The 19,915-nt window shown below is 48.9% G+C and overlaps 1 protein-coding gene across 1 annotated transcript; it reads left to right on the top strand.

Moving 5' to 3' along the window:
- Window positions 1–5,064: 5,064 nt before the first annotated feature.
- Window positions 5,065–19,861, top strand: SLC35F6 (solute carrier family 35 member F6). Its single transcript, XM_083432758.1, has 6 exons — window positions 5,065–5,357; window positions 12,295–12,370; window positions 13,641–13,812; window positions 15,200–15,412; window positions 16,036–16,146; window positions 17,642–19,861. Exons 1-6 carry the CDS (start codon window positions 5,281–5,283, stop codon window positions 18,109–18,111), a joined length of 1,119 nt encoding a protein of 372 aa, XP_083288884.1. The 5' UTR covers window positions 5,065–5,280; the 3' UTR covers window positions 18,112–19,861.
- Window positions 19,862–19,915: the final 54 nt, after the last annotated feature.

The raw sequence follows: 19,915 nt of genomic DNA, 5'->3' as shown, positions 1-19,915 counted from the left end.
AATCCGTAGGCATGCCACCCATAGGCATTCGCTCCATAACACGCACAGACCTTTCCCCTTACTTTCTAGGAGGAAAAAAGTGAGTGTTATGGTGCAAAAAATACGGTATTTCATCCAGCAGAGCTTTACTGCTACGGAAGGCAAGTGAGCATAATCCAATACATTCACAAATACATTCACAAATCCAATACATTCAGGACTGGCACAGTCCATAAGAAATCCTGTTGCAGCAGACTTAACTTAAACTTACAATAACTTATAATAAGTCTAAATCTTAATACTAAGCATATTATGTACAGAACACCACACCAGAAGGAAGAGAGATAGAGAAAATGAAACCTAGGCTCCTTCTGGCCCTACTTTTATAGTCAGCATGTCCTTGACAGAAGAAATAGAAGGACCAGTTTAAGGCAGCTGTACTCATCTTCTCAGAAGGAATAACCCAAACAACAGGAACTTTCTGCTTGTTTCTTTCACACAGAGAAGCTTCCAGAACCCTCTTGAATTAATTAGAATAGGAAATATCTCTACACATCAGATGCATACTTTCTGCACTAAGAAATGCAAACCGACATAGCCCTCTCTTTCTCCATGAATTTGTCTAATCCTCTTTTAAAGCCATCCAAGTTGGTGGCCTTAGCTGCCTCTTGTGGCAGGCAGTTCCACAGTTTCAACTCTGCGCTGCATGAAAATATCCTTCGGTTTGTTCTTTCTGATAGTCTTATCTTCCTCCAAGTCATGCCACTTTATCTATAAGTGATATTATAGTCTTGAGTTCATTCCACACATACCCCCAACCCTGATGCCTTATTCCTTGATTACTTCTCTAGCGGTGGTTCCCAGATTGTTTCACTTAGGGCTTATCATGTGATTGCTTCACACAGGGCTTGAAAACCTCCAGCAAGGAGAGTCCGCTATCTCCAGAGGAAGTCTGTTCCACTATCAAACAGCTCTTACTGTCAGAAAGTTCTTAATGTTTAATCAAATCTCCTTTCTTGTAACTTGAATCAATCGGTTCAGGTGCTCACCGCCAGAGCAGGAGAAAACAAGCTTGCTCCATCCTCCATGTGACAGCCCTTGAGATATTTGAATACGGCTCTTATATCTCCTCTGTCTCCTCTTTTCCAGCCTAAACATACCCAACTCCTTCAACCGTTCCTCATAAGGCTTAGTTTCCAGACCCTTGATCCTCTTGGTTGCCCTCCTCTGCCCACCTTCTTGATTTGTGGTGCCCAGAACTGGACTCCAGGTGTGGTCTGACCAAGGCAGAATGTTGCTGTTGCTTAGTCGTTTAGTCGTGTCCGCCTCTTCGTGACCCCTGGACCAGAGCACGCCTGGCACTCCTGTCTTCTTCTTTTTTTCTTCTTTTTTTTCAATTAATATTTATTAGTATAATATAAGCAAAACATAACAAAAAAAAAACAAGACAACAAAAAGAGAAAAAATACAATAAAGAAAAAACACCTTAACACATAACAAAGAATTAACACACAATATAACAACAGTTAAAAAACAATTTCACCTTTCAAAAAAGATCTTGCATTAGCTTTTTCCTGGACTTCCCCGTACCTCCCTCCTTTGTATTCCATTTCCATTGTTCGATCAGCAAATCCTTTCCCTCCTTTGCTTTCATCTCACTTCTTATCTTAATATTTTGGCTTTACCCTTCCCTCTCTTTTACCACTATTTTTCCATTAACTTCATCGCTTTTTTACTAAAAGCCCCTTAATCAAAATCCAGCATCGTTCTAACATTCATTAATTTTACAATATTTCTGTAAATAATCCTTAAATTTCTTCCAATCTTCCTCCACCTGATCTTCTCCCTGGTCTCGGATTCTGCCGGTCATCTCTGCCAGTTCCATGTAGTCTATCACCTTCATCTGCCATTCTTCCACGGTGGGTAGTTCTTGAGTCTTCCAATACTGCGCAATCAGTATTCTTGCTGCTGTTGTGGCATACATAAAAAAGGTTCTGTCCTTTCTTGGCACCAATTGGCCGACCATGCCCAGGAGAAAGGCCTCCGGTTTCTTGAGGAAAGTATATTTAAATACCTTTTTCATTTCATTGTAGATCATTTCCCAAAAGGCCTTAATCCTTGGGCACGTCCACCAAAGGTGAAAGAATGTACCTTCTGTTTCTTTACATTTCCAACATTTATTATCAGGCAACTTATAAATTTTTGCTAGCTTGACTGGTGTCATGTACCACCTGTATATCATTTTCATAATATTCTCTCTTAAGGCACTACACGCTGTAAATTTCAAATTTACGCCTGGCACTCCTGTCTTCCACTGCCTCCCGCAGTTTGGTCAAACTCATGATGGCAGCTTTGAGAACACTGTCCCACCATCTCGTCCTCCGTCGCCCCCTTCTCCTTGTGCCCTCCATCTTTCCCAACATCAGGGTCTTTTCCAGTGAGTCTTCTCTTCTCCTGAGGTGGCCAAAGTCTTGGAGCCTCAGCTTCAGGATCTGTCACTCCAGTGAGCACTCAGGACCGATTTCCTTCAGAGGTTTGATCTTCTTGCAGTCCATGGGACTCTCATGAGTCTCCTCCAGCACCAGAATTCAAAAGCATCAATTATTTGGTGATTAGCCTTCTTTATGGTCCAGCTCTCACTTCCATACATCACTACTGGGAAAACCAGAGCTTTAACTATACGGACTTTTGTTGGCAAGGTGATGTCTCTGCTTTTAAAGATGCTGTCTAGGTTTGACTACATTACTTCATTACTTCATTTGATCTGGATACAATGCTTCTGTTGATACAGCCTAGAATAAAGGTAAAGGACCCCTGACAGTTAAGTCCAGTCGCTGCCAACTCTGGGATTGCGGCGCTCATCTTGCTTTACTGGCCGAGGGAGTGGTGTTTGTCCGCAGACAGTTTTTCCGGGCCATGTGGCCAGCATGACTAAGCTGCTTCTGGCGAACCAGAGCAGTGCATGGAAACGCCGTTTACCTTCTCGCCGGAGCAGTACCTATTTATCTACTTGCACTTTGATGTGCTTTCGAGCTGCTAGGTTAGCAGGGGCAGGGACTGAGCAACGGGAGCTCACGCCGTCACAGGGATTCAAACCGCCAACCTTCTGATTTAGACCACAGCACCACCCGCGTCCTAAAATAGCATTAGTTTTTTTGCTGCTGCATCACACTGTTGGCTGATGTTCTGCTTGTGGTCCACCAAGACCAGGGGTCAGCAAACTTTTTCATCAGGGGGCTGGCCAACTGTCCCTCAGACCTTGTGGGTGGCCGGACTATATTTTGGGGAAGAAGCAAAAAGAACGAATTCCTATGCCCCACAAATAAAAGGACACATTCTACTCATGCAAAAACACACTGATTCCCGGACTGTCCGCGGGCCGGATTTAGAAGGCGATTGGGCTGGATCCGGCCCCCAGGCCTTAGTTTGCCTACCCATAACCAATACCCCAAGGTCCTTTTCACGTGTACTACTAGTAAGCCAGGTGCCCCCCCCCCCCCCCGTCCTATATTTGTGCATCTGGTTCTTCCGGCCTATATGCAGAACCTGACTTGTGTCCCTATTGAAATTCATTTTGCTGGTTTGGGCCCAAGCTACGGAGGAAGGGCAGTATACAAATTTTGTTATTATTATTATTTTTATTATGCCTGTTGTCTTTGTCCATGGAGTTTTCTTGGCAGGGATACTGGAGTGGCTTGCCGGTTCCTCCTCCAGGTGGATCACGTTTGGTCCAAACTCTCCACTATGACCTGTCCATCTTGGGTGGCCCTGCACGGCATAGCTCATAGCTTCTCTGAGTTATTCAAGCCCCTTCGCCACGGCAAGGCAGTGATCCATGAAGGGGATCACTTGCCAACAAAGGTCCGTATAGAGATCTGCATTGGCTCCCAGTACGTTTCCGAGCACAATTCAAAGTGTTGGTGCTGACCTTTAAAGCTCTAAACGGCCTCAGTCCAGTATATCTGAAGGAGCGTCTCCACCCCCATCGTTCTGCATGGACACTGAGATCCAGCGCCGAGGGCCTTCTGGCAGTTCCCTCATTGCGAGAAGTAAGGTTACAGGGAACCAGGCAGAGGGCCTTCTCGGTAGTGGCGCCTGCCCTGTGGAATGCCCTCCCAGCAGATGTCAAAGCAATAAACAACTATTTTACTTTTAAAAGACAACTGAAGGCGGCCCTGTTTAGGGAAGTTTTTAATGTCTGATGCTGTACTGTTTTTAATATTCAGTTGGAAGCTGCCCAGAGTGGCTGGGGAAACCGCCCAGAGTGGCTGGGTATAAATAATAAATTATTATTATCATTATCATTATATAGTGAAAGCTATGGATTTCCCAGTAGTGATGTATGGAAGTGAAAGCTGGACCATAAAGAAGGCTGATCGCCGAAGAATTGATGCTTTTGAATTCTGGTGCTGGAGGAAACTCTTGAGAGTCTCATGGACTGCAAGAAGATCAAACCGAAGATCAAACTCAAAGCATCACTTGAACCAAACAACACAGACTCCCATTGTCTTCAGAGTCAGACGGATAATAATCATAGTAATAATAATAATAACAGTAATAATTTATTATTTATACCCCACCCATCTGGCTGGGTTTCCCCAGCCACCTTAGGCAGCTCCCAAGAGAATATTAATATTAATATTATTAATATTAACAATATTAATATTAATAATAATAAAGCGATCAAACATTAAAAATTTCCCTAAACAGGGCTGCCTTCAGGTGTCTTCTAAAAGTCTGCTGGCAACCAAAGCTTACCATTCAAGAAAAAGTACACATTGCTACATTTTAAATACATCAGGAGATAAACAAAGTCCATTATTAACTAAAAGCACTCATCCTGCGATAACGTTAACAGGACATAGCCCGCACGCGCCTCCGGGACCCGACTAAAAATATTCATTGAAAGCGAGTTTATTTTGTGTGTGTTTTTTTTGCTGCATTCATAGAACGGCAGGAAGAGACACCCCGTTTGCATCCTGCAAAAATAGGAATTGCAAAAAAAATAAATCAGAGTTTGCAAGTGTGTGCGGGGCGGGGGGGAGCTTGGAGGAGTGACCCCCTCCCTTTTGCACGGTGATTGGCACCAGGGGGGCGGTCCCCAGATTTGGGAGCCTCCCCCCTCCCTCCCCCAGCCCCCCCCGTCAGCTGACTGGCTGCGGTCATGTGACCTACATAGGAGGAAACGCGCCCGGGCTGTGGCTGAGCCGAGCAGCTGCTTTGGTGCCGGAGCTGCAAAGCGGATCCGGGGCGGTTTAATTTCATTTTATTTCTGGAACAAGGCTCGGCTGCGGAGCGAGGATGGCCTGGACCAAGTACCAGCTCTTCCTGGCCGGGCTGATGCTGGTCACCGGCTCCATCAACACCCTCTCGGCCAAGTAAGTCCGGGTCCCCCCCGCCACTGCCTTCTCCTCCTCCTCGTGGGGTGTTCCAGATGACCTTTTGGGGTCCCTTCCAAGTCGGGGGATGCTGGGGCGAGGGGTCCAGGCGGGCGGGATTTGGGGAAGGAGGAGGTCGGGTGAGGGTCTTGTTGCAGTTTTTGGTGTCTTTTTGAATTTGCATTTTATTATTACTGTGGTACCTCGGGTTACATACGCTTCAGGTTACAGACGCTTCAGGTTACAGACTCCGCTAACCCAGAAATAGTACCTCGGGTTAAGAACTTTGCTTCAGGATGAGAACAGAAATTGTGTTTCGGCGGTGCGGCGGCGGCAGCCAGAGGCCCCATTAGCTAAAGTGGTGCTTCAGGTTAGGAACAGTTTCAGGTTAAGAACAGACCTCCAGAACGAATTAAGTATTTAACCCGCGGTACCACTGTATTAATAATAATAATAATAATAATAATAATAATAATAATTTATTATATATACCCAGCCCATCTGGCTGGGTTTCCCCAGCCACTCAGGGCGGCTTCCAACAAAACACTAAAATACAATAACCTATTAAACATTAAAAGCTTCCCTAAACAGGGCTGCCTTCAGATGTCTTCTAAAAGTTTGGTAGTTATTTTTCTCTTTGACATCTGGTGGGAGGGAGTTCCACAGGGCGGGCGCCACCACTGAGAAGGCCCTCTGCCTGGTTCCCTGTAGCTTTGCTTCTCGCAGGGAGGGAACCGCCAGAAGGCCCTCAGCGCTGGACCCAGGTGACCGGGGTGGAGACGCTCCTTCAGGTATACTGGACCGAGGCCATTTATTTGATAACATTCTTATGTTACATCGGTAAACGTTGTCATATTACATTACAGGACTTGCTATAATATGTATACAAAAATTGTATACAAATTTTATATACCTAGAAAGAAAATGAAACAAAAAGAAAAAGAAAAAACAAAGAGGAAAAAACAAAAATAATTTCCCCTCCCCAAAATCATATACATAACAACACACTAGACTTCCTGTCTTTCCCGTTGTATATTCCTTTTTTATAATAATTTATAATAATAATAATAATTTATTATTTATACCCAGCCCATCTGGCTGGGTTTCCCCAGCCATTCTGGGCGGCTTCCAACAAAACACTAAAATAAAGTAACCTATTAAATATTAAAAGCTTCCCTAAACAGGGCTGCCTTCAGATGTCTTCTAAAGTGTCTTCATTTTACAAATGAATGTGCTCTTATTGTATATTTCTCTATCTAATACATACCTATATCAATATGTGCTCTTAGTCTTGTTTCTCAACTCAGTCTCACTCCAGAGTCAATCAAACGCTAGCAATGATAGTGAACCTTTACTGTATTTTTTAACATATGTTTTATATCTATCCCACTTTTCCATAAATTTTTGTTTTGAATAGCCTCTCAGGGTATTTGTTAACTGCGCCATTTCAGCAAATTCTTGTAGCTTGTACTGCCAGTCGGTTATTGTCGGGGCTTCTTGTTCCTTCCACCCCTTTGCCACCAAAGTCCAAGCTGCGGCCGTTGCATATAAAAACACCTCCCTAAAGGCCTTCGGGATGTCCCTGCCAACAATGCTTAACAGAAATGCCTCTGCTCTTTTTAAAAAAGTTATTCCAAAAAAATTTTCAACTCCTCGTAAATTAAGCCCCAGAACACTTTGATCTTCCTACATGTTCACCACATATGATTGTTGTTGTTGAGTCGTGTCCGACTCTTCATGACCCCCCTGGACCAGAGCACGCCAGGCACTCCTGTCTTGCACTGCCTCCTGTAGTTTGGTCAAACTCATGCTGGTAGCTCCTAGAACACTGTCTAACCATCTTGTCCTCTGTCGTCCCCTTCTCCTTGTGCCCTCCATCTTTCCCAACATCAGGGTCTTTTCCAGCGAGTCTTCTCTTCTCCTGAGGTGGCCAAAGTCTTGGAGCCTCAGCTTCAGGATCTGTCCTTCCCGTGAGGACTCAGGGCTGATTTCCTTCAGAATGGAGAGGTTTGATCTTCTTGCAGTCCATGGGACTCTCAAGAATCTCCTCCAGCACCAGAATTCAAAAGCATCAATTCTTAAGCGATCAGCCTTCTTTATGGTCCAGCTCTCACTTCCATACATCACTACTGGGAAAACTATGGCTTTAACTATACGGACCTTTGTTGGCAAGGTGATGTCTCTGCTTTTTAAGATGCTGTCTAGGTTTGTCATTGCTTTCCTCCCAAGAAGCAGGCGTCTCTTAATTTCGTGGCTGCTGTCACCATCTGCAGTGATCATGGAGCCCAAGAAAGTAAAATCTCTCACTGCCTCCATTTCTTCCCCTTCTATTACTCCCCATTACTCCCACCACACCTCCAACAAGCATCCGCTAAGTTTTTAGACATCTTCAATAGTCTTGAGGGGGTGAGATACCACCTGTGCTGCATCTTTAACATATTTTCTTTGATGTTATAACATGCTGTAAAATTTCTTTTCCAAAGCTCTTCCCATTCGGCCATCATTCTTGGACGTCCAATGTCCTGCGCTCATCTAATCATGGTTGCCTTAGTTTACTCCCCAGGTTCAGGGCCAGTGCACCTGCTTGGCATGTAGAAGGAAGGCCCCGGGTTCAAAGATCCAGGTAGGGCTGGGAGAGATGCCCTGCCTGAAACCCTGGCCAGCCGCCTCTTGGTTTCAGCCCAAGGAGATTTGGTAAAAGAGGCAGTGTTGCGGAGTAGCTCTTCACCTTGGGGCGCCAAGTCCTGTTGGACTCCGGTTCCCATCATGCCTGACCCCTGGCTAGGAGGGGGTGGAGTTGAAGACCAGGAAGAGGAACCCAAGGAAAGCCTGCTGAATCAGGCCAGTGCCCCCCCCCCCAAGTCCAGCATCCTGTTCTCGCAGAGGCCATCCAGATGCCTGTAACAGGAAACCCGCTAGGAGGATTTGAACACAAGACCCCTCCTGTGGTTTCCAGTGACTGGCGTTCAGAAGCAATGCTGCCTCTGACTGCGGAGGGCAGAGCAGAGCCATCCTGACTGGCAGCCGCCAATTGCTGCCCTCTCCTCCTCCATGAATTTGCCCGGTCCCCTTTGAAAGCCGTCCAAGTTGGTGCTTTGTTTGAAAAGGGCTCCATTGTCCGTTTCTCATGGTTGACTTCACTCCTAAGAACATAAGAAGAGCCTGAGGCATCATTGCGCTGACGCACCTCATCACAGAATCACAAAACTGTAGAGTTGGAAGGGACCCCCAAGGATAATAATAATAATAATAATAATAATTTATTTATATCCCGCCCTCCCCAGCCGAAGCCGGGCTCAGCAGCTAACAACAGTAAAATAATACAGCATTCTAAAATCAATTCATTATAAAATCAGTTCAAATCAAATTAATGGCAACCATTGGGCTAGACTTATGTGAAGATTGCCAAAGAAGGGAGTCGGGCTGTGCCCTGGCCAAAGGCCTGGTGGAACAGCTCTGTCTTGCAGGCCCTGTGGAAAGATGTCAAGTCCCGCAGGGCCCTGGTCTCTTGTGACAGAGCGTAACACCAGATCGGGGCCACAGCCGAAAAAGCCCTGACTCTGGTTGAGGCCTGTCTGACCTCCCTGTGGCCTGGGATCTCCAAGATGTTTTTATTTGAAGACTGTAAGGTCCTCCGTGGGGCATACCAGGAGAGGCGGTCCCGTAGGTACGAGGGTCCCAGGCCACATAGGGCTTTAAAGGTTAAAACCAGCACCTTAAACCTGATCCTGTTGTTGCATATAAAAACAGTTTAACATCTTGTCTATTAATGTCTTGGCCTATAATTCCAAGTAAAAATGCTTCTGGTTTTTTTAAAGAATGTATATTTCAACATCTTTTTCATCTCGTTATATATCATTTCCTAGAAGTTCTTTACTTTCTTACATTCCCACCACATATGATAAAATGTTCCTTGACTTTCAGCTTCACTCAGTGTGCTAGGAGAGAGGGAGAATTTGTCCGTGAATTTGTCCAATCCGCTTTTGAAGCCATCCAAGTTGATGGTCCTCACTGTCTCCTGTGGCAGGGAGTTCCACAGTTAAACTACGTGCTGCTGTATGAAGTCTAAAAGCAGCCATCTGAGCAGCAGCAGCAGCAGCAGCGTCCTTGTCTTTTTAGCTAAGCCAGCAGAATGTGGACCTCGCGTCCTGACGGTGCATCTTTCGCTCGCTTACTCAGCTCCCGATTTTGCAAGAAGCAGCCCCCAGGAACACAAAGCTTACTCATTGCTTTGGTCTGGAGGAAGGGTTTCAAAACCCCTACAGCCGTACGAGGGGTGAAGATGCAAAGTCCAGAGACCACGGGGGGGGGGCAGGAGGAATGAAACCCCATGCTCCCAGTGCCGGATTTACGTATAAGCTAAACAGGCTATAGTTTAGGGCCCCGCTCTCTTGGGGCCCCCCAAAAAATTAGGGAGAAAAACCTGGATGTACATCTCCAAAATGATTTCCAGCATCTGTGCAGACAGGATTTTAGGTGCCGCACTGCGCTGGTTTAGTGCAGCGCACGGGAACTCGCTAAGCGGGCGGCTCAGTTCAGGGGCGGCTCGGGGGCCGGTTAAACAACTCCCGGGGGCCGCTTGTGGATTTAACCTCAGGATTTAACCTCCTTCCATTGAGCTATTCTGCCTGGCCTTTAATTTGAATTCAGCCTGATCTTCCTCCCCCCTCCCCTTTTATGAAGATCACCCGCTCTGAGACCCCACAGCTAATTCTCCCCTGGCCTCCTCGCTGGCCCAAGTAGGACCCATTCAGCCAGCTAGCCCTGGGGATTATCTAATTGATTTTTGATTTTTGAATTTTATTGTAATTCATGTTTTTATACTGTATTTTATGCTGCTTTTACAATTAAGTGTTTTAAATTTGTTGTTAGCCGCCCTGAGCCTGGTTTTTGAACCGGGAAGGGCAAGGTATAAATAAAATTATTATTATTATTATTATTATTATTATTATTATTATTATTATTATTGTGGCCCATGGGTCTTAGGTTGCCAACCCCTGCAGTAGATCCTCGGCTTACATTACCCTCGGGTAACATAAACTTTGGGTTGCAAAAGCAGCAAACCCGGAAGTAGATTTCTGAGTTTCGCCGCTCATGCATGCGCAGAAGTGCTCTACGCGCCACACACATGTGCAGAAGCATTTTTCCGTGTCGCGCATGTACACAGAAGTGGCGCCTCTATTGCGGAAACTTCAGGATACCGCCAGACCTCCGGAACGGATCCCGTCCGCAACGGGTACCACTGTATTCAACACAAAAAAACAGTGACAATTTGTTGTTGGCAAAGGACAGCTGGACATATAAAGGGCCCCATTACCTTCAGGAGCTGAGGGCCTCATCCAGCCTAAATCCTGCCCTGCACCCTCCCCAAATCAGCCTTCAGCAACCCACCAGTTGTTTTGGACGGCAGTGGCTCCGTAGAGGAAGAACACATAATCATAGAACTGTTGGAAGGGACCCAGGGGTCATCTATCCCAACCCCGTGCAATGCAGGAATCTCGAATTCAGCATCCGTGATCCGTGTTCTTACGGCTGAGGAACTGCTGTGCGCTTTCCCTGAGAGACATCTCGAAGCAGCCTTGCGACGCGGAGCATCGCCTTGCCTTTCATTTCTGGCAGAGATGAATGGCAGGCCGGACATCCGATCTGCGGCAGACTCTGCCTTCTTTGTTATATCCAGGTCTCTGGTTCCAGGAACCTGGCAGGCGCTTGGCGTGACGTCAGCCGACAGACACCGCAGCCCCGCCTTTGCTCCTCGGCTGGGGGGCAAGTCCAGGCACGGAGCGAGAAGCCGGCACTGAAACAATTCCTTTCCGGCTGCTTCGTACTGCTCTAACACCGAACCATCTTAGGCAAAGGCAAAGCAATGGCCTACGCAGCCATCGGCTCGGGATTCTTTAGTTGTGATTTCTGCTTTGCAGCGGGTTGGACTAGATGACCCCTGGGACCCCGTTCCGCTGGGTTCCATACCTGGGAGGCCTCCAGGTACCCTGCTGCTGTTAGGAACCAGCCTTCCCTAACCTGTTGCCCTCCAAACGTTTTGGGCACAGTTTCCTTGCTGAAACTCTCCCATGTATTCTGTTTTGGACAGACCTGGTATACAGCTTGATACTCTAAAATTAATTGATTTTTAAGAAGGTGAGAACAAACTGACCTAAAAAAATATATTCCAAAGGCAGCATTTTAAAATATGCATTCTAAGATATTATAGCAAGGATTATTAGGTTTTCGAGGTACTGAAATCTGTGTGAGACCCCAGATTCCATTTTGGGGGGTGGGCCTCCACCCATTATACCTGAAGGAGCATCTCCACCCCCATCGCTCTGCCCGGACATTGAGGTCCAGCTCTGAGGGCCTTCTGGTGGTTCCCTCCCTGCGAGAAGCGAGGATACAGGGAACCAGGCAGAGGGCCTTATTGGTGGTGGCGCCCGCCCTGTGGAATGCCCTCCCACCAGATGTCAAAGAGAAAAACAGTGGACGCTTGGTTTGCGAACGTGATCCATGCAGGATGCACGTTCGCAACCCGCAGCATTCCACCCTGCATCTGCGCACACGCAGGTTGCGATTCGGCACTTCTGCGCATGTGCAAAGCATGGTTTAGCGCTTCTGTGCATGCGTGACTGCCAAAACCCAGAAGTAACCCGTTCCGGTACTTCTGGTTTCGGTGGTGCACAACCCAAAAAAATGCAACCTGAAGCAGCTGTAACCCGAAGTATGACTGTACCAGACTTTTAGAAAACGTCTGAAGGTAGCCCTGTTTAGGGAAGCTTTTAATGTTTGATGTTTTATCATGTTTTTAATATTCTGTTGGGAGCTGCCGAAAGTGGCTGGGGTATAAATAGTAAATGATGATGATGATGATGATGATGATGATGATGATGGAGGAAGCCCAAGGAGGTGCGTGTGGCAGGTTCTAACCAATGCCCCTCTTTTTCAGGTGGGCAGACAGGCTGAGCGCGCGAGGATGCAATGCCACGAGCGAAGAGCACACCTTCCAGCATCCCTTCCTCCAGGTACTGCCAGGTGGACTCTGCCTGCTTCCACGTGACGTAGAGGCTTCCATGCTCCTTTGATTCCATACCTGCCCCTTTTGGCCCTGGGGTGCTGCCCCAAAATGGCCAGGTTGCTGGCAGGGGCTGCCTTCAGATCCCACATAACCCCTGTTTTGAATCAGGTGTGTTTCTTTCTACACACGATTCAGGGGGGCTCACGTCGGTGTTCAAAGCCCTAAATGAACATAGCTGTCAACTTTTCCCTTTTCTTGCAAGGAATCCTATTCGGAATAAGGGTATTTCCCATTAAAAAGGGGAAAAATTGACAGCTATGTAAATGGATCAGGCCCCACATACCTGAAAGTCTCCTCCCCGAGATCAGCAGAGGGACTCTCTTGGTCAGGGATCGGCAACGTGCAGCCCATGGGCCAGATGCGGCCCACAAAGAGCATTTTACCAGCCCACAAGCCACCCCTGAGCCAAGCCGCCCACTCGGCGAGTCCCTCGCACGCTGCTTTAAACCGTCACAGCGTGGCGCAGGGACTCGCCAAGCAGCACTGGAAACTGCGTCTGCGCACACACAGCTACTGGAAATCGCGTCTGTGCATGCCCAGACGCCGAAAATCCCTTCTGCGCAGGCACAATTTTTGGCGTCTGCGGCAGTCTGGCTCATGGCCGGTAAACCTTGCTGACCCCTGCCCTTGGTCATGGGTAGGCAAACTAAGGTCCGGGGGCCAGATCTGGCCCAATCCTGCCCGTGGACTGTCCGGGAATCAGCATCTTTTTACATGTGTAGAATGTGTGCTTTTATTTAAAATGCATCTCTGGGTTATTTGCGGGGAATAGGAATTCGTTCACCCCCCCCCCCCCGAAATACAGTGGTACCTCTGGATACGAACGGGATCCGTTCCGGAGCCCCGTTTGCATCCTGAAGTAAACGTAAGACGCATCTGCGCGGGTCGCGTTTTGCCGCTTCCGCGCATGGCGTCATATTGAGCGTCTGCGCATGTGCGAGTGGCGAAACCCGGAAGTAACATGCTCCGTTACTTCCGGGTCACCATGGAGCGCAACCCAAAAATATTCATCTACTTCAACCCAAGGTATGACTGTATAGTCCGGCCCCCCACAAGGTCTGAGGGACAGTGGAGCAGCCCCCTCCTGAAAAAGTTTGCTGAGCCCTGTCCTAGAAGCACAGAGCTACAGAGTTTAGAAGCGACTGTGGAAATCATGTTGCTGATCTGCTACTGGTCATGATCCAGAAAGCTCACAGACCCCCTTTCTTGCCTCCTAGGCCGTGGGCATGTTCCTGGGCGAATTCTCCTGCCTGGCTGTCTTCTACCTCCTGCTCTGCCATGACCGGCGGAGGCCAGAGCCCACCATGGACCCCCCTCAGTCCTACAACCCTCTCCTTTTCCTGGCTCCAGCCCTGTGCGACATGACAGGGACTAGCCTCATGTATGTGGGTAAGTGATGCTTGGCGGTTGCTTTCTCCTCTGCGGAAACTTGGGGGTGCGGAGAGCCCTGCTGGCAATCTCTCTTTCTCACAAACTCATATTTTTCAAGGAAAGAAGGAGCAGAAACGCTTGCAAATACATCTCTTTGTAGTATTTACTGCGATTTCCTATGCCTGGACTGGGTAAGGAAGTGTAAAACCAGCCTGTCCCGATACAGTTCTTTCCTTGCTAAGCAAACACAAGCTCTGCAGATCTTTAAAGTTAATAGAAGGCCCGGTAAAAATGAAGGGTCTTTTGGAGGGGGGTGGGACACACAGATGTTGCTGCAGCAATTTAAAAACTAGGGGTCAGCGCAGTTTTCCCAGTAGTTTTAGAGGAGGATTTTTACTCAGGATAGATCTTCGGTCTGTTCCCCATTGCATACCCCCATGGCCCCCTTTCATTTCCCCATCCCCTCTCATCCTTTTATATATATATATTTATTTTTTATAAAAGGATGAGAGGGGAGGGGAAATTTCAAATTTATTTACGGTGGTAAATAAAGTTCGCAAACTGGAACACTAAACAGGGCTGCCTTCAGATGTATTCGAAAAGTCAGATAGTTGTTTATTTCCTTGACATCTGAAGGGAGGGCATTCCACAGGGCTGGCACCACCACCAAGAAGGCCCTCTGCCGGGTTCCCTGTAACCTCACTTCTCGCAGGGAGGGAACCGCTAGAAGGCCCTCGGAGCTGGACCTCAGTGTCCGAGCAGAACAATGGGGGTGGTGACGCTCCTTCAGGTATACTGGGCCGAGGCCGTTTAGGGCTGTCAAGGTCAGCACCAACACTTTGAATTGTGTCCGGAAGTGTACTGGGAGCCAATGCAGGTCTCTCAGAACCGGTGTTATGTGGTCTTGGCGGCCGCTCCCAGTCACCAGTCTAGCTGCCGCATTCTGGATTAGTTGTAGTTTCCGGATCACCTTCAAAGGTAGCCCCACGTAGAGCAAATTGCAGTAGTCCAAGCGGGAGATAACCAGAGCATGCACTACTCTGGTGAGACAGTATGCGGGCAGGGAGGGACTCATCCTGCGTACCAGATGGAGCAGGTAGACAGCTGCCCTGGACACAGAATTGACCTCCATGGACAGCTGTGAGTCCAGAATGACTCCCAGTCTGCGCACCTGGTCCTTCAGGGGCACAGTTACCCCATTCAGGACCAGGGAGTCCTCCACACCTGCCCGCCTCCTGTCCCCCAAAAACAGTACTTCTGTCTTGTCAGGATTCAACCTCAATCTGTTAGCCGCCATCCATCCTCCAACCTCCAAAACAATCCAGAGCAAACTTTTCCCGTGTGTGTGTCTGCTACTAAATATCCCTCCTTGAATTATTTCCGCCCCCCTTTTCCGCCCTTCCAGCTCTGAACATGACCAGCGCCTCCAGCTTCCAGATGCTGCGAGGGGCCGTCATCATCTTCACCGGCCTTCTCTCGGTGGCCTTCCTCGGACAGAAGCTGGTTCTCAGCCAGTGGCTGGGGATTCTGATCACCATCGTAGGGCTGGTGGTGGTCGGCTTGGCAGACCTGATGAGCAACGGAGACCACGAGCACAAGCTCAGCGAGGTCATCACAGGTACGGCTTGGGCGGCTCGAGCCAAAGGGAGGTTGCCCACACCAGGAGGACGGCTCTGCTGGCCTCCTGCAGCACTCCTTTCCTTCGGGGTCCTTGCTTCTCTCTCCCACTCCTAATTCTCTCATTCTCAGATTGGTGGGTACCAACAGAACTTCACATCTTATACAATATTTTTTGGACTTCCATCAACACCTCTGATGATTTTCCGTTGTCATCGCTTATTATGCATTTCTTAATTTCATATTGCCTTTAATTATCTTCAACTAATAATTCTCCTCGTTGTCTTTTGTGCAATATTTCAAATAATTCACTTTACAAAACTTCTTGCAGACCGACTAGCGTAAATCTGTCCATCACAATTACTTTTCAAATAGTCTGTAAATTTACTCCAGTCTTCCGGCGAATCTCTGGTCCCGCGGGTTTCGAATCCAGGGTCAAATAAATTCATCTCCTCCACAGTTGGGGGCTACCTTGGGTATATAATTTGCTCTGATTTTCCTAGCGGCAGTCGCAAAGAGTGCTACATGCCAGGTCACATACTTATCTGTGTCTGTTAGGGTTAGGGGGAGTGGGGGCACCAGGCCCTTTCAGAACTGCCCAGACTCCCCTTTTCTCTCCTGCAGGGGACCTTCTGATCATCATGGCCCAAGTGATTGTCGCCATCCAAATGGTGCTAGAACAGAAGTTTGTCTACAAGCACAACGTCCACCCTTTGCAGGCTGTGGGCACGGAAGGTGAGCAAGCAAGCAGGCGCTGAGGGAGCGGATTGGGGGCTTCGTCTTTTATTTCTAGGACTTCTCTCCCTTCTCCATCATTCTGCCCGGACACTGAGGTCCAGCTCCGAGGGCCTTCTGGCGTTTCCCTCCCTGCGGGTAGCCAAGTTACAGGGAACCAGGCAGAGGGCCTTCTTGGTGGTGGCACCCGCCCTGCGGAATGCCCTCCCACCAGATGTCAAAGAGAAAAACAACTACCAGTCACACAATCAATCATTCGGTAGCTGAACTGGGTACCACACAGTAACAAAAACAAAACAAATACACAAAATAAATAGCAAAAACAGACGGACCTCAGCGTAACACTCAAAACGGAAGTGTGGCACTCAAGTTAGAAGCATAACACTCAAATGGGAGCGCATTCAGCTTCCAAAAAAAGTTGGCAAACCGGAACACTTACACTGGATGCTCGGGTTGCGAACGTGATCCATGCAGGATGCACGTTCGCAACCCGCAGCTGCACGTTTGCGCACGCACGGGTTGCAATTCGGCACTTATATGCAAAGCACGATTTAGTGCTTCTGCGCATGTGCAACCCCCGGAAGTAACCCGTTCTGGTAGTTCCGGGTTTCGGCAAGTCCGTAACCTGAAAAAATGCAGCCTGAAGCGTCTGTAACCCGAGGTATGACTGTACTTCCGGGTTTGCAGTGTTTGGGTTCCAAGTTGTTTGAGTACCAAGGCGTTTGAGAAGCAAGGTACCACTGTTCTGGCTATGTGCATATCATTCATTACTGGCTACATGCAGCTCATTCAACATCCTCCCTTTCTCAAAACTATGTCCAAAATCAAAGAAGGTCCCCAGCCCTATCACTTTCTCCTAACTAATTGATTAGGACATTAAAGGCTGTTCTCATGCCATCAAAGAACTTACCGTATTTTTCGCTCTATAAGACACACTTTTTCCCTGCTAAACAGTAAGGGGAAATGTGTGTGCATCTTATGGAGTGAATGCAGGTTGTGCGGCTATCCCAGAAGCCAGAACAACGAGAGGGATTGCTTCGCAGCGATCCCTCTTGCTGTTCTGGCTTCTGGGATAGCTGCACACAGCCTCTTCCTGGCAGGGGAAGCCTTCATCCCGCTGCCCTGGAGAGGCTTCTTCGCGTGGCTATCCCAGAAGCCAGAACAGCAAGAGGCTATCCCAGAAGCCAGATCCCTCTTGCTGTTCTGGCTTCTGGGATTCAGAATATTTTTTTTCTTGTTTTCCTCATCCAAAAACTAGGTGCGTCTTATAGAGCGAAAAATACGGTAACAAGAGACAGGGAGGGGGAAGGAATAGAAGCAGGAAGGATAACCGTGTCAGATCACTAACCCCTCGAAATACAATTTATCTTCCGGATAGATCGCCCATACAGTGGGCGGGTCATTGTTTCAGTCTACACCTCTCGTTCGGTTAGTTGATGGAAAGTCATGGCCCACGTCCCCCTTTTCTGAGCACCTCTTTCTCCTCCCTGCTCAGGGTTTTTCGGCTTCCTCATCCTCTCCCTCCTGCTGGTCCCCATGTACTTCATCCCAGCGGGCAGTTTCGGGAGCGGACCGCGCCGCGTCCTGGAGGATGCCCTGGACGCCTTCTGCCAGATCGGCCGGGCGCCGCTCATCGCCGTGGCTCTGCTGGGCAACATCAGCAGCATCGCCTTCTTCAACTTTGCCGGCATCAGCGTCACCAAGGAGATCAGCGCCACCACCAGGATGGTGCTGGACAGCCTGCGCACGGTGGTCATCTGGGCCGTCAGCCTGGCTGTGGGCTGGGAGGTCTTCCATGCCCTCCAGATCCTCGGCTTCTTCATCCTCCTGCTGGGCGCCGCCATCTACAACGGCCTCCACCAGCCCCTGCTGGCACGGCTGCCCTGGCGGAGGGCGGCGGATGGAGATGCGGATAGAGAGGGTCTCTTGGCCGCCGATGGAGCCTCCATCAACGGGGACAGCTGACCGCCAAGCTGCACCCTTGCCCGCTCCAGAGCTTGGCCAGTCCTCTGCTGGGCGAGCTGGCCAGCTTCTCAGGCTGGAGCAAGAGACTGGTTTGGGGGTCTTCGTTGCCGTGAAATGTCGGGACGTTGCTCTGCCACCTGGCTCCTTGAGCAACTGCCAAGGAGATGCCCTCTGCTTTCGCTTGACCACATCTCTCATCGTCCCTGGCCGTGATGGGAGCGGGAGACCCAACGTGAGCTCGACATGGCCTGCTTTAAGCAATTGGTTGAGGGTTTTCTGTCGCTGGCTGGTAGGCCTTCAGAAATCAGCGTGTGAGACATCTCTGGGCATCTCGACTCCCAGACTGAATCGGCTTGCTTTGTGGGGACCCCTAACGCCACTTTCCAGGACTTTCCCCCAACTTCCTTCACGCAAAGGTGATAAGGGAGGCCACTGCGGTGAGGTTTCCCAACAACCCTTTCCAGGAAGGAATTCCCTCGTTCTGCCCCTTCTGCTAAACAAAATATTTCTATTTGCTCTCATCCCCACCCAAAAGCATGCCCAGAGAGGTACAGATGCCCAGAGTCCAGAACTCTCCTCCGCACTATTTCCCAGAATCCTCTCTGATGCGGCAACAAAGTCTAACCTCCCCCAGGCTGGCCGCCTCCAAGGTGTTTTCGACAGCAGCACCTTCTGGGGGTGGAAGTTGTCACCCCAAATATCTCAAAAGGGGGTCCCAGGCTGATGAGGTCTGCTCTAACTTGGCAGTTTGATGTTTTTCCTCACTGGGTCTTTTCTGCCTGGCAAAAACCTCCCTAAGAAAAGCAAATGAGCATCTTTTTCTTAGGCCTCCCCTGTTTCTATCACACTTGGGGTTCTGCAGGAGGCAGCGCCGCAGATCGGGCCCCTTGAGGCTAGAGTTCGAATCAGTGGCATGGGAATCCCTTCACAACCCTCACACCAGTGGCACTGGGCGCAGTTGTGGGTGACCTGAGAGTCCCTCGCCCTGTGGCACAGCGGGTCTCTGGGCCTTGCCTATCAGATCAGCTTCAGGTTGCCAGAATTACTGGGGAAACCCATTGATAGGGGCTTCTTCCCCGATGGATCACGTAGCTACGATTGGGGGCTGTGGGAAAGGGAACACCCCAGACATGCCCCCACATATGACGCTGCTGCTGCCTTGTCCACATTTTGGGGGGACAGGGGTGTCGCTGCGTCTTCCTAAGGCTGGAGCTGAGTGATGGGGATCGAAGGAATCCTCGATGCTCCCTTAGCATACTCAAGAGGAGGCAGCACTCCAGTTCCTTCGTCCGTCATGTGACGGATTATTCCCCCTCATTCCAAGCATATTGGAGGGGGCCCAGAGAGCTCACTCCTCAACCCTCTCCTGATTCTGTTCGGAGCCTGCAAAATGTGTTGCCCCCCAGCTTTTGCAAGTCCTGGGACCTCTTAATTTCCCACTGCTAGCAAGGTGAAGGCGAGAGCTGAGGTCTTGCCCAGTTGTAGGGGACTTAAGAGGGCTCTCTGGTGCCATTTTGGGGTTCGGTTGTATGGAGGGCACCCCTCTAAAAAGCCATGAACACAGCTGGTCTAAGCTGCGCAGCCAGGATCCGTCTCCTCGACAAAGTTCTCAGATGCTGAGCAGACCCACTTCGGTGCTATGGGGGATGAGAGGGAGGGATGGACTTGTCTTTGCCTTGGGACTATGAACAAAAATGCATTTATTCACCAATAAAAACTTTCTCATCGTAAGGCCGTTTCTAAAGAAAAACACTGGCTGAACTTGTTTCTCTAACGTGGGCTTTTGACGGCATGTATGAGCCCA

This window comes from Podarcis tiliguerta (assembly GCF_965153285.1).
Source record: "Podarcis tiliguerta genome assembly, chromosome: 3".
In the NCBI taxonomy this organism is placed as follows: Eukaryota; Metazoa; Chordata; class Lepidosauria; order Squamata; family Lacertidae; genus Podarcis; species Podarcis tiliguerta.
The sequence above is the reverse complement of the archived record's forward strand: the minus strand, read 5'-3'. Positions and strand labels throughout refer to the sequence as shown.